This window comes from Oryctolagus cuniculus, chromosome 14, assembly GCF_051225735.1.
Source record: "Oryctolagus cuniculus isolate XC-2025 breed Fujian yellow rabbit chromosome 14, ASM5122573v1, whole genome shotgun sequence".
In the NCBI taxonomy this organism is placed as follows: Eukaryota; Metazoa; Chordata; class Mammalia; order Lagomorpha; family Leporidae; genus Oryctolagus; species Oryctolagus cuniculus.
Genome location: NC_142880.1, coordinates 1401134 through 1412977, shown reverse-complemented (window position 1 = coordinate 1412977; position 11844 = coordinate 1401134). Strand labels below are relative to the sequence as shown.

General features: G+C 67.3%; 1 protein-coding gene and 1 non-coding gene across 2 annotated transcripts; both read left to right on the top strand.

Moving 5' to 3' along the window:
* Window positions 1–971: 971 nt before the first annotated feature.
* Window positions 972–11605, top strand: ZBED3 (zinc finger BED-type containing 3). The gene is made up of 3 exons (XM_051838702.3): window positions 972–1130; window positions 5026–5093; window positions 6972–11605. Exon 3 carries the CDS (start codon window positions 7246–7248, stop codon window positions 7882–7884), a length of 639 nt encoding a protein of 212 aa, XP_051694662.1. The 5' UTR covers window positions 972–1130; window positions 5026–5093; window positions 6972–7245; the 3' UTR covers window positions 7885–11605.
* Window positions 5172–5298, top strand: LOC127488623 (small nucleolar RNA SNORA47). Its single transcript, XR_007916404.1, has one exon. It is a non-coding gene; the product is annotated as a small nucleolar RNA SNORA47 (small nucleolar RNA).
* Window positions 11606–11844: the final 239 nt, after the last annotated feature.

Here is an 11844-nt window from a genome sequence, read left to right as displayed (position 1 = left end):
AGGAGCGCACCTCCCACCCGGCCTTTGATGAGGGGTGGACAGCGGATCTGAACGCCGTCATTTCTGTCCAATCTGGAGGTGACCCCTCCAACCGCCATGGCACGCAGGTGCCCGTGCCTGGCCAGCTCTCAGCCCCGGGGACGCGGCACGTCGTCGGGGCAAAGTCAGGCTCACAGCAGCCCGGGGGTCGGTCCCAACGGAGGTCCTCACGCTGAACCCCCAGGCGGTGTGGGCAAGCAGAGGAGTGACCGGGTCTAGAACTCATTTTGATTCAACATTGACGTGAAACCTGCAGGAAGCTTAAGACAGGCTTGCAAAACACGTCCAGAGCACAGCTTGTTAGGACCACAAAGGCGAACTTGCAGCCGCATTTTCCAGGCCTGGACGCGCGGCTCCGCCCAGCTGCCGGCGGCTGACCCCTCCTCTGCCCCACTTCTCACCCGGGCTCGCCGCAGAATGTTCTGGAAGCACCTGCTGCTCGGGTGAAGGCAGCCCTCGGCCCGCGGCGGCGGACTGTGGAGGAATTAGGATATGACGGCTTGAAGTCGGGCGGGTTCTGAGGCGCCCAAGGCGACCCTTGCGACAAGAAACCTCAGAACCGTGTCCACGGCAAGATGTGTGCAGGCGGCTTCAACCTGGTCGTCGCCTGCCCTGCCTTTCCAGCAACGGTGCAGACGCCGCTGGAGCGAAGCTGCTGGAGACAAGGCCATGGCCCAGGCCCCGCCCCCGGCCCCGCCCCCTCCGGCCCCCGCCCCCCGGCCCAGGCCCCGCCTCCGGACCCGCCCCCGGGCCCCCCGCCCCGCCCCCGGTCCCGCCCCGGCCCGGCCCTGGCCCCGCCCCCGGTCCAGGCCCCGCCCCCGGTCCCCCCGCCCCCGGCCCCGCCCCCGGCCCCCGGCCCCGGTCCCCCCCCCCTCACCGGCCTCGGTCCCCCGCCCCCGGCCCCGCCCCCGGCCCCGCCCCCGGCCCCGCCCCCGGCCCCGCCGAGCCGCACGGGCGCGCGTCCCGCCGACGGGGGTCACTGTCCCTCGGAGCCCCCGCCGCCGCGCCCACCGCCGAGCCCGCCTGCGGCCTCCCCGCCGGCGCCCGCCTCACGGCCCCGAGAGCGCACTGGGCCATCGGCCGCGGACCGGGTGAGTGCGGGCGCGGGCGCGGGCGCGGGGAGGCGGGAGCGCGCGCCCAGGCGGCGGAGCGGGAGGCCGCGAGGAAGGCCCCGCGCCTCCTCCCGCGAGGTTACCGGGACGCGGGGCCCAGGGCCGCGCTCTGACCGACTCACCGAGTTGCCCGCTTTCCGGGGCGCCCCTGCCCCAGACCTCCGGCCTCGGCGCGGCTCGGGCTCCCGTGGGCCGCACCGCACGCCCCCGCCCCGGGTCGCCACCGCAGGGCGAGCTGTTAGGGGCAAACTTGGTAAAGAGAAATGGCCGAGTAAGCCACGCACTCGGTCATTGTCTTCTCGTTTGTTAACTTGGGGCTCCAGCGGCTCCCCCGGAGCGACAGGAGAAAGCAAACACAATGGAAACGGGCCCGGGGCGCGGGGCGCGGGGCGCGGGGCGCGGGGCCCGGAGCCCGGAGCGCGGAGCCCGGAGCGCGGAGCGCGGAGCCCGGGGCCCGGGGCGCGGAGCCCGGGGCCCGGGGCCCGGAGCCCGGAGCCCGGAGCGCGGAGCCCGGAGCCGCGAGCCCGGAGCCGGGGCCCGGGGCCCAGAGCCCGGAGCCCGGAGCGCGGAGCGCGGAGCCCGGAGCCGGGATCCCGGAGCCCGGAGCCCGGAGCCCGGAGCGCGGGGCCCGGAGCCGGCGGCTCTCAGCCCGGATGCACAGGAAATCGCGCGTTTTCACAAAGCTGTGGCCCCCTCTTCAGAGCTCTGGGCATTAGACGAGGCCACGCAGGTCTGGCACGCAGGTCCTGTTCCGAGAGTGCGTTACAGTCTGTGAGTGCGGGACAGCAGTGCCTCCCGCCTCCCGCCTCCAGGCGCGCGATGCATCGGTCAGCGGTCGGCCCAGTGCAGCACTTAGGGTCCGGGCACCCTGCTCCAGGCCTCCGCACCCTGCCTCGCCTCCCGCACACAGGTGCCCAGCTGACCCCGGCTGCACCCTGCCTCGCCTTCCTCCAAGCCTCCAGCCTGGTAATTCCAGCCGATTTTCTCTAACTGCCCGGATATGTGTACAAAAGGTAAACATGGGGCAGAAACTCCGTAGACAGCCAGCCAGCCGCTGCTGGACGGGCTCCCGGACCCCTCCGCTGCCCGTGCTAACCGCGTGTTCGGACGCCGGTGTCCGCTTTGCGTGAAGTCTCCAGAGTGAGCGAGAGTGTTCTCAGGGTGTCCACACCCTCTCTCGGAATTCCTCCCGGACAGATCAGCCCGGCCGACACAAACTGTCTCTGCCTCCTTAACCCGATGGAGCTGCCTTCCATTTGTGATTTCCGAGAACACAGGTGTGCGGGTGTGCGTGTGTACGTGTGTGTGTGTGTCTCTCTCTCTCCCCGAGTGGAAGGGTCGCAGACAGTAATGAAGTTACCTTTCGTGGGGTTGCTGGGCCAGCACCTACGCCATCTCTTCTCCCAGGAGATGGCCCTGGGCAGTGTGGCCGTGGTCTGGTGGGCATTAGGGGGGCGGGCTTCCTCAGGCACAGACTCCAAGGCAGAGACAGCGAGTGTGCATCACGCGGGGCTTCCTGTCACCCTCCCAGCTGCAGACGCCGAAACCAAAGCCGGCCACCGGAGGGTCTGGGGGCACGGTGCCAGCAGTTAGCCCCCTCCCCTGCCATCAAGGACCTGAACTCCGCGTGTTTTTTCTTTCCCCTGAAGTTGAACTCAACTTTCCGCCGCAAAGTTCATTTCATGCTGGCAGTGCTTGTATTGAGCTTTCAGACGTTTCAGACAGGCCATCGAAGCCTGGTCACGCAAGCGAAGAACCAGAGCTCCCTCAGGGCCGCGCACTACTGGTGCTGGCGGTGGATCCCACGGTGCCCCGGGCGCCAGGAAGAGGGGGTTAGAGCAGGAGGAAGGCTGTGCTGGCCCCCAAGGCCTCAGCGCCAGAAGCTGCCCCTGGCTGGGCATCGTGATGGGATGAACTCTGATGGGTGAGCCCCAGACAGCACTTTGCCGGGGCCTCAAGTTACTGTCAGTGGCACCTCGGATTGGCTTCCTGAGGGCAGGAGCCGTGTTCTCCTCCGGGAATGCTGGGCCTGGCCCCGAGGGCAGGGACACAGAGCACCCACGTGAAGAGCTGGTGGGGGAGCGCGCGCAGGAAGACCACGCAGCCGGCCCTCTGCGCTGCCATGAAAATGAAGGGAAATGAAAGGGGAACTTCTCGTTTTTTCTGGTTAGCTCAACACACATTAATGCCAATGCATTCTGTCGGATACTTTACAGGAGAAATCTGCATCGTGGGGCTACTGGTCAGGCCACCCCCCCCCCCATCTTTTACCTGAGTCCTGAGCAACCTGTTTTGCATGAAGGTTAATTTAGGAAGTAAGAATAAACTGGGGTGAGGCTCTTGGATCTGGTATTTTAAAGTCTATTTGAAAAGCACAATGGCAGGGAGGGAGGGAGGGATTACAGGGGAGCAGGCAGAGCTGTCGTGCACTGGTTGATTCCCAAATGCCCTTAACAAGCAGGGCTGGGGCGCACCAGACCCAGGAGCCAGCAACTGCGTCAGGTCCCCCACGTGGGTGGCAGGAAACCAAGTCCTCGGGCCAACAGCGCTGCCTCCCGGGTGCAGCAGCAGGAAGCGGGGTCCGAAGCGGTGTAGCCTAGGCCCACGGCAGGCGCTCCGGCGTGGGATGAGCGCCCCGTGGGTGAACCTGCCGTGCCACAGTGTCCACACTGTGCCCTGGCCCATTCTCCAAGGGCGTCCTGCCGACTCAGACCACCATTGCACGGAATCACCTGATGTTAGAGAGGCAGCGACGCTGACGTTGAACCACCAAAGTCTCAACGTGGGCGGACGAGGCAGCAGTAAATACCGGTGCCTTCTCTTCTGCCCCGGCCTCAGTGACGGCAGCTCCAGCAGGGGGTGGGTTACAGGCTGGGGGAGACACTGCATCTCGACTCGGCTGACTTCCACCCTGTGAGGGTTTAGCGGGAAGTAACCCCCTGTTCAGAGCCCGTATCCGGATCTCCTGTACAGATCCGTGTGACCCAACCATTAAGAACCTGTACCTGGGTCTCCTGCACGGATCCAATCATTAAGAACCTGTAACTGGGGCCGGCGCTGCAGCTCACTAGGCTAATCCTCCGCCTGTGGCGCCCGCACCCCGGGTTCTAGTCCAGCTGCTCCTCTTCCAGTCCAGCTCTCTGCTGTGGCCGGGAGGGCAGTGGAGGATGGCCCAAGTGCTTGGGTGCCTGCACCCACATGGGAGACCAGGAGGAAGCACCTGGCTCCTGCCATCGGATCAGCGCAGCGAGCCGGCCATTTGCGGGGTGAACCAACGGTAAAGGAAGACCTTTCTCTCTGTCTCTCTCAGTGTCCACTCTGCCTGTGAAAAACAACAACAACAACAACAACAACAAAAAACTGTACCTGGGTCTCCTTCACAGATCCGTGTGACCCAACCATTAAGAACCTGTAACTGGGTCTCCCGCACGGATCCGTGTACGAGCCAATCGCTGTGGGATCCCACTCTTGTGCCTCCCCCCCGACCAGGAGATGCCCAGGACGGTGGCTGCGGGCGCCCCCTAGCGTGAGCCGCGTGAAGCGCTCAGCCGTCCTCCCGCTCCTTCGGGATTTTCCATCCTAATCAACCTGGGGCGCACTCCCCCTCGCACAGGACTGGATGTGCTGTGCTTCCGGCTCTACAGGACAGGGCCCAGGAGTGGGGTCTGTGAGGACGTCATTTTTAATGGGCACGGGCACGGCTTTCTCAACCCCATCCCACGCGTGGCCGTGTCGTCCTCCCCGCCCCCTCTGGCTCTGTCACAGCTCATCTTTGTCGCTGCGCCTTGCTGCTGTTTGCGCACGAGCTCAAGACTCCCCGGCCGCCCGCCTTTGCTCTCCGGACGTCCACCTACTCTGTGTCCCGCTCTTCCAGGCGTCGGCTCGTCAGGTCCTGCGCGCGCCCTGTTGGCTGTGGACTGCGGAGGCTTCGCTGCCGCGCAGGTGGGTGGCTCGGGGGCCCTCTCCCCCAGGGGGGCGCGGGATCCGTGGCCGTCACGCCGGTCACCGGGCAGCGTGACGTGGAGGACTGAGAAGGTGAGCAGCCCCTGCCGTGCTGTTCCTGCCGGTGAGGACCTCCGACAGCAAAGGGCTGCCTGGCCAAGGCCCCCCTGCCGCCCCGGGGCAGCGCCGCGCCAGCCCACAGTCCCCAGGCCCAGGGCTCCTCCTGGCACCCGGGCGCCCACCAGACAGCACTCACGCCTGTGGCGCTCCTCTGGGCGACCCAGAGACCTCTTGCGGGGTCAGCACTGGCCGTCCGAGGCTCCCGCCAGCCCCTGCAGGCTCTGTGCAGCTGTGAGCCCCCTGCTCAGGGCCCACGGGGACCCAGCGCGGCCACTGGCACAGGCTGGGTCTGCTCGTGGCTGAGGAGCGCGGGACAGGGGTCCGGCACTGTGCTCCCCTGTCTGCGCACGTCCGGCCATCGAAGGAGCCAGGCGCCCACTCGCAGAGGAGAGTGAATTCTAAGAGGAAGGCGGAGGCGAACTTGGATGCTGAGACGCTGCCCGGCAGCATGTGCCCCAGGGCTCAGGACGCCGGCCCCCTCGGGCGCCCGGGCTCACGTCCCAGCCCCGGCTCCTGCTCCCCACAAAGCAGCCCTGCGCGGCGACAGTGCCGGCTCAGTACTGGGCTCGCGCACCCTTGTGGGGGTCCAGGTCGAGTTCCCAGCGCCAGCCGGCGCAGGCACTGAGAACGAGCAGCAGATGGGTCCGGCTTGCTGGCCCCTTCTCTCTCAAATTAGAACTAAAATAGCCTTTCTAGACCGCAGTCTCCCCGTGCTCGCTGGCCGTAACGGCGCAGCACCCGCTGCTCAGGGTGCCTTAACTCCTCCTCCCGCTTCCGGGACATCAGCTACTTGGTCTCCGGGGAAACGCAGCCCTCAGACGCCAGTAGAGAGTGCGGGCCGCACGCGGGTGTATCAGCAGCCGTCTGTGAGAGGAGTCTGCTCAGGCTGCCACCTTTTCAGACAGTGTCAGTCACGCTGATGCTGGTGTGGCCCCAAGCGGGCGGGCATGCGTGGTGGAAGTGGGTTTGGAGACACGCTGACGCTGGCGTGGCCCCGAGCGGGCGGGCATGCGTGGTGGAAGTGGGTTTGGAGACACGCTGACGCTGGCGTGGCCCCGAGCGGGCGTGCGTGGTGAGAAGTGGGTTTGGAGACACGCTGACGCTGGCATGGCCCAGAGCGGGCGTGGTGGGAGAGAGTGGGTTTGGAGACACGCTGACGCTGGCGTGGCCCCGAGCGGGCATGCGTGGTGGGAGGGAGTGGGTTTGGAGACACGCTGACGCTGGCGTGGTCCCGAGCAGGCGTGCGTGGTGAGAAGTGGGTTTGGAGACACACTGACGCTGGCGTGGTCCTGAGCGGGCGTGCGTGGTGAGAAGTGGGTTTGGAGAAGTACAACACAGCGACCAGGAGCGCTGCAGTGACTCCTGTGCCCTTCCCACGCCTAGCCGTGCAGGACCGAGGGCTCCTGGGCGTTCTCTCCCCTCCGCCAGGGCCCGAGCCCGACAGCCCAGGCAGCCCACGGCCGCTCACCGTGCCGGGGTCTCGCCGGAGCTCAGGACTGCACGCGCGTGCTCTGTGCGGAGTCTCACGCCTGACCTCGGGGAAGCTCCTGAGAGAAACCCCACCAGCCCTGGTCAGCCTTGCGGGTCCTCCCGCGCTGACCCGCCGCCTCTCGCACGGACTGGTGGTTGTGCTTCCTCAAGGTACCAAGCACACAGAGGAGCCCCTCGTCAGGTCCCCGCGCGGGCCGCGTGGGTGCTGCTCTGCTCAGTGTGAACGGAGTCCGGTACTGCCAACGCCTAACCTGGTTGCTTTTACAGCCGCAGAAAGAGAAGCGCTGCCCGGCCCCGCACCGCGCCTGTCCGCGCCAAGAGCGCCTTCCACGCCCGGAGCGCCACTTCCGCTGCTCCTGACGCCGGCTCTGCCACCCCCAGACAAGAAGCCCCCGGATCGATCTGCCAGCAAAGGCAGCGTAGCCACCAGCGACCGTCAGGAGGCCGGGCCGCGCGCGGGGACCAGCGCCACACCCGCTCCGGGTGCCTCGGGAGACAGCGGCCCCCGCACCGCAGCCACGCACACGCCTCTCCGCAGGCGATGAGGAGCGAGGAGCTGCCGGCCGCCCCCGAGCAGGGCGGGCCGGGCCCCGGCCGCCTGGGGGCGCCCTACTCCGAAGCCTGGGGCTACTTCCACCTGGCCCCCGCGCGCCCCGGGTGCCCGTCGGGCCACTGTGCCACCTGTCGCCTGTGCGGGGAGCAGGTGGGCGGCGACCCCGGCTCGCCGGCCGGGACCGCGGCGCTGTGGCAGCACCTGGAGCGCGCGCACCGGCCCGAGCTGGAGAAGAGCGGCGCCCGCCGGCCTGCACCGGGAGCCGCGGCCGAGCGCGCCGAGGGCGACTGGGCGCGCCTGCTGGAGCAGATGGGCGCGCTGGCCATGCGTGGCAGCCGGCGCGAGCGCGAGCTGGAGCGGCGCGAGGCGGCCGTGGCGCGGGGCGAGCGCGCCCTGGAGCGCGGGCGCCGGGCGCTGCGGGAGGCGGAGCGAGCCGTGGCCCGGGCGAGCCGGGAGCTGCAGGCCGAGCGCGAGGCGCTGCGGGCGCGGCTGCTGGAGCTGGGCGCGGCCGAGCGCGGGACCGCGGCGCTGCCCGGGGAGCCCCAGGCGGGCGGCAGGGGCGGCTGCGGCCCGGTGGGATCCTGGCCCGTGAGGACAGCAAAGGGAGCTGCTGGGCAGCGCGAGTGAGGACGGCGGGGTGGACCCCACTTCCCAGCGCCGAGCTCGGGTAGGGGCGCCTCGTCCCCTCGCCACGCTGCCCACCGACGCCAGGTGCGCCCGGTCTCAGCCCCGCGGCGGCGCCCTGGCCCGCGCAGGTGCGGCGCATTCCCCTCCCGCCTCGCGCCGGACGTGGCCACCCCGGTGCGGCCTCCCTTCTCGCCGGAGCTCAGCCCCCGCCACGGGACAGGACTTGGGGCGCGGGGGCCCGAGGCGGCCGCCTGCCCCGGGATCCCACAGGCCGAGGACGCTGGCCGCCTCCCCTTCCTCGGGCGGGACGCGCTCCGTCGCGTGCCCGGTCCACACACTGGCTCCCAGGCAGCTTTCTCCCCAATCCTGGAAACTGGGGAGCTCGGGGTCACCACGTAGACTGAGCCGCCGCCAGGACGGCCGCGCGGCGGTCACGCCCTGCGAGGCCCACCCCGCCGACTCCCCTGCGCCACCTCCACTGGCTCCGACTTCATGCCCATTCCCCGAGCACAGGCCCCGCGTCTGTGGCCGGAACCGAGTGGAGTGTGACACGCACGCCCCCAGTGCCCACCTGCACAGCAGCGCCCCCTGCAGGGCAGGCGCTCCGTGCCCTGGTGTAGGGCAGGAGACCGCACAGGGCGGGCGCTTCCCAGCCCGCCCGCTGCGGCGCCCGGCCTCCAGGGACCCCTGTCCATGCCCCATGCCAGGGACTCAGGACGCCGAGGTCACTCGGCTGACCTGCCCCCGCCTCCCCTCCGGGCCATACAGATTGGCCCAGGCGGAAGACGTGCCCCCGCCAATGCTGATCGCCGCATGTTTACCATGGACCATGGACGGCCAGCACGCAGGCCTGACCCGCTCCCCGCACCCCTTCGGCCTCCCTCGCTGTGTCTGGGGCGGGCTAGGGTCCTCCCACCTCCAGGGCACACGCGCCCCTCCTCTCACAGCCCCTGCGCCCACCAGCTCCTCAGCCAGCACCAGACACAGACCCGAACCCGCTGTTGATTCAATTCACGCTCACTGATTGCGAGTAAAAGACCAGCCCCGAGGGACTGGCCGCTCCGTGGGGAAAGCGCCCTGTGTGGGCGGCACCGACTACCGCGGTGAGCCCCGCCCAGCTTTCATCGCAGGAGCCTGTGCTGCCCCCACCCCAAAGGAGAGGCGCAAGACCCCCACCCACCCGGGGCAGAGGTGGGTTCTGAGGCCCCAGCCCCCGGGACCGCCCACCCCGTCTGTCCCCCTGCCACCCTCCCGGCCAGCAGGGCAGACACCGGGCAAGGCTGAGGTGGGGCGCCCACGCTGGGTGCGCCGGGAAGGTCCGGCGGGAGTGCAGCTGACCAAGCCTGCGATGGCTTCCAGCCGCCCATGGCAGGTGTCACAACCTTCCCACAGCCGCCCCGCACCTGTAACGTGGGCCTAATGCAGACCTGAGGGGGTGGTGAGCACAGCCTGCTTAGGTGACTCCGACAGTGAACGGAGCACCTGTGATGTCAGCCTCACACCGCTCTGGGGAAGCCGAGAGCCACGCAAGGGGACCTCAGGGACCCGGGATGGCCACAGTGGAACCTGTGTCGCCGGCCCGCCCCCCAGCAGCTCGGCTTGCTCAGTGAGCCTGCAGGGAACCCGGGATGGCCACAGTGGAACCTGTGTTGCCGGCCTGCCCCCCAGCAGGTCTCTCTCCCAGCTCCCACAACTGCACCAAGCCCCACCCTGCCTTCTCTTCTCTGTCTAGAGAAGGTGAGCCAGGCACCGAGCAGGCACGAGGAAGCAAAGTCCCGTCCCCTGGCAGCTGCATTCAGAGAGACGGATCCCACTCATGGCACTAATATATAATATATAATACATATAACTAATGCAGAACTACAAATCACGCTCAGTGAAAGAAAAATGGTTTTTCAGGAATGTCGCTGAGAGGCAGCTGACCAGCCTGAGGGATGAGAGCCCCAGAACTAACTCTCAGAGCAGACGCCGCATCAGCACCAACTACGGAGGACGTGCGGGGAGAGTACAGAGACAGGCCCTGTGTGAGGGCCAGGCACAGCACACCAGAGCAGAGGCCAGCTGGCCGCGGCCCCGACAACGAGTGGGAGCCTCACGGCCACGGCCCAGACAACGAGCGGGAGCCCACACGGCCACGGCCCAGAGAGGAGCGGGAGCCCACACGGGCACGGCCCAGAGAGGAGCGGGAGCCCACACGGCCACAGCCCAGAGAGGAGCGGGAGCCCACACGGCCACAACCCCGACAACGAGCGGGAGCCCACACGGCCACGGTCCAGAGAGGAGCGGGAGCCCACACGGGCATGGCCTGGAGAATGAGTGGGAGCCTGCACAGGCCCGGAGTTTTCTGTCTCAGATAAATGGGAGCCGCGAGGCCCCCCGGCCGGCAGAGGCTGCTCCTAGGCTCCTGGCTCGCACAGACGGTATCACCAGGCTGAGGAGTGAACACCAGGCCTGGAGGAGAGCGCGGGCTAACCCTGGATAAGCAGCTTTAATTTAAAATGATTGTGAAAGGACTGGCATTGTGGCTTAGCAGGTAAAGCAGCCCCCTGCGATGCCTGCATCCCATCTGGGTGTCAGTTCAAGTCCCGGCTGCTCCACTTCCAATCCAGCTCCCTGCTGTGGCCTGGGAAAGCAGTGGAAGATGCCCCAAGTGCTTGGGCCCCTGCACCCATGCAGGAGACCCAGATGGAGCTCCTGGCCACTGCAGCCATCCGCTGAGTGAACCAGTGGAGGCAAGAGTTCTGTCTGTCCCTCTCTAATAAACCTACAACAAGAAGGTGACTGGACACTCGATACCACGTTTCTGAGCTCAGCGTCCTGACACAGCCGCGTTCCCAGGCTTAGGACGGTCCACACAACGGCACAGCAGAGCAAGGGCACGGCCTGAGGCTGGGCCCCACGGTGCCGCACCTCCGCCAGATCCCACCGCATCAGTGTACACACACACAGGCCACCGTCCATCTGTTACTCCTTGGATAGCCAACAGTTTTGATACGGACTGCAATGCTTATAAAATACAAACAGGACCATTTTCAACATTCTGTTCTGACCACCGCTTTTGAAAATGGGCAACATAGCGACCACGCAGGGCCCCCCAGGCAGGGAGGGGGAGCCTGCACTCGCCCCGCCCTGCCGCTCTGCTCATGGAGCTCATGGAGCCCAGCCCCAAGCCCAGCCCCAAGCCCAGCCCCAGCCCCAGCCCCAGGAAGTGGCTCATGCCTGGCTGAGGCTGGCTGGGACCCTCCAGGGGCAGCTGCGCCTTCTGGTCTGGCTAAGGAGCCTAGAGAAGCCACGGTGAGAACCGCGCAGGCCCCGGCCTTCCTGAAGCAGACCCAACCCTGCGCTCCCGTGCCTGTGACGAGGATGGCGGCCGGGGTTCCAGGGATCTAAGTCCACACTGGGACAGCAGCAGAGAGCCTGGCCTGAACCAGACACACACGCACTGCCGCCTTCGCAGGAAGCCTGGCACAGAGCAGGCGGGCTGCGACCAAGGCGTGCCGGCAGCTCCGAGCGTGTACACAGTGCAGGGCCCAGAAGCGCTCGCAGGCCCCCAGGCCCCCGCTGCTCCCTAGGGGCCGTCCTCTGGGCACCCCACCTCCTGGAGTTCTCTGCCCCCTTCTGCCTGCCCTGGAAATGTGCCGCGTCTACAAGCACATTGTGCACAAGCTGGGAGATGTCTCACATGCGCAAGCTCTCACGCTCCGAAGCCCACGAATAAAAATGACCTCAGAAACGAAACTTCCAGAAGCAGCGAGAAGTTGCCTTTCACGGCCGAGGGCTCCTCAGGCCACGCAACACCAGCAAGTTTCTGCGGCTGTGCTCTGGTGTGCTGGGCTCAGCTTGGTAGCTTCTCTTATGAAGTGCTAGAACTCCTAAAATTCACCAGCTTGCAGCTCCGCTTACCTCTTAAACTCTTGAAACACCAGCTTTAAGCGATTTCACGCATAATCCGAACTGTGC

What these genes read in the sequence shown, in the direction of transcription:
- ZBED3 (XM_051838702.3), top strand. Translation starts at nt 7,246, where the DNA reads ATGAGGAGCGAGGAGCTGCCGGCCGCCCCCGAGCAGGGCGGGCCGGGC.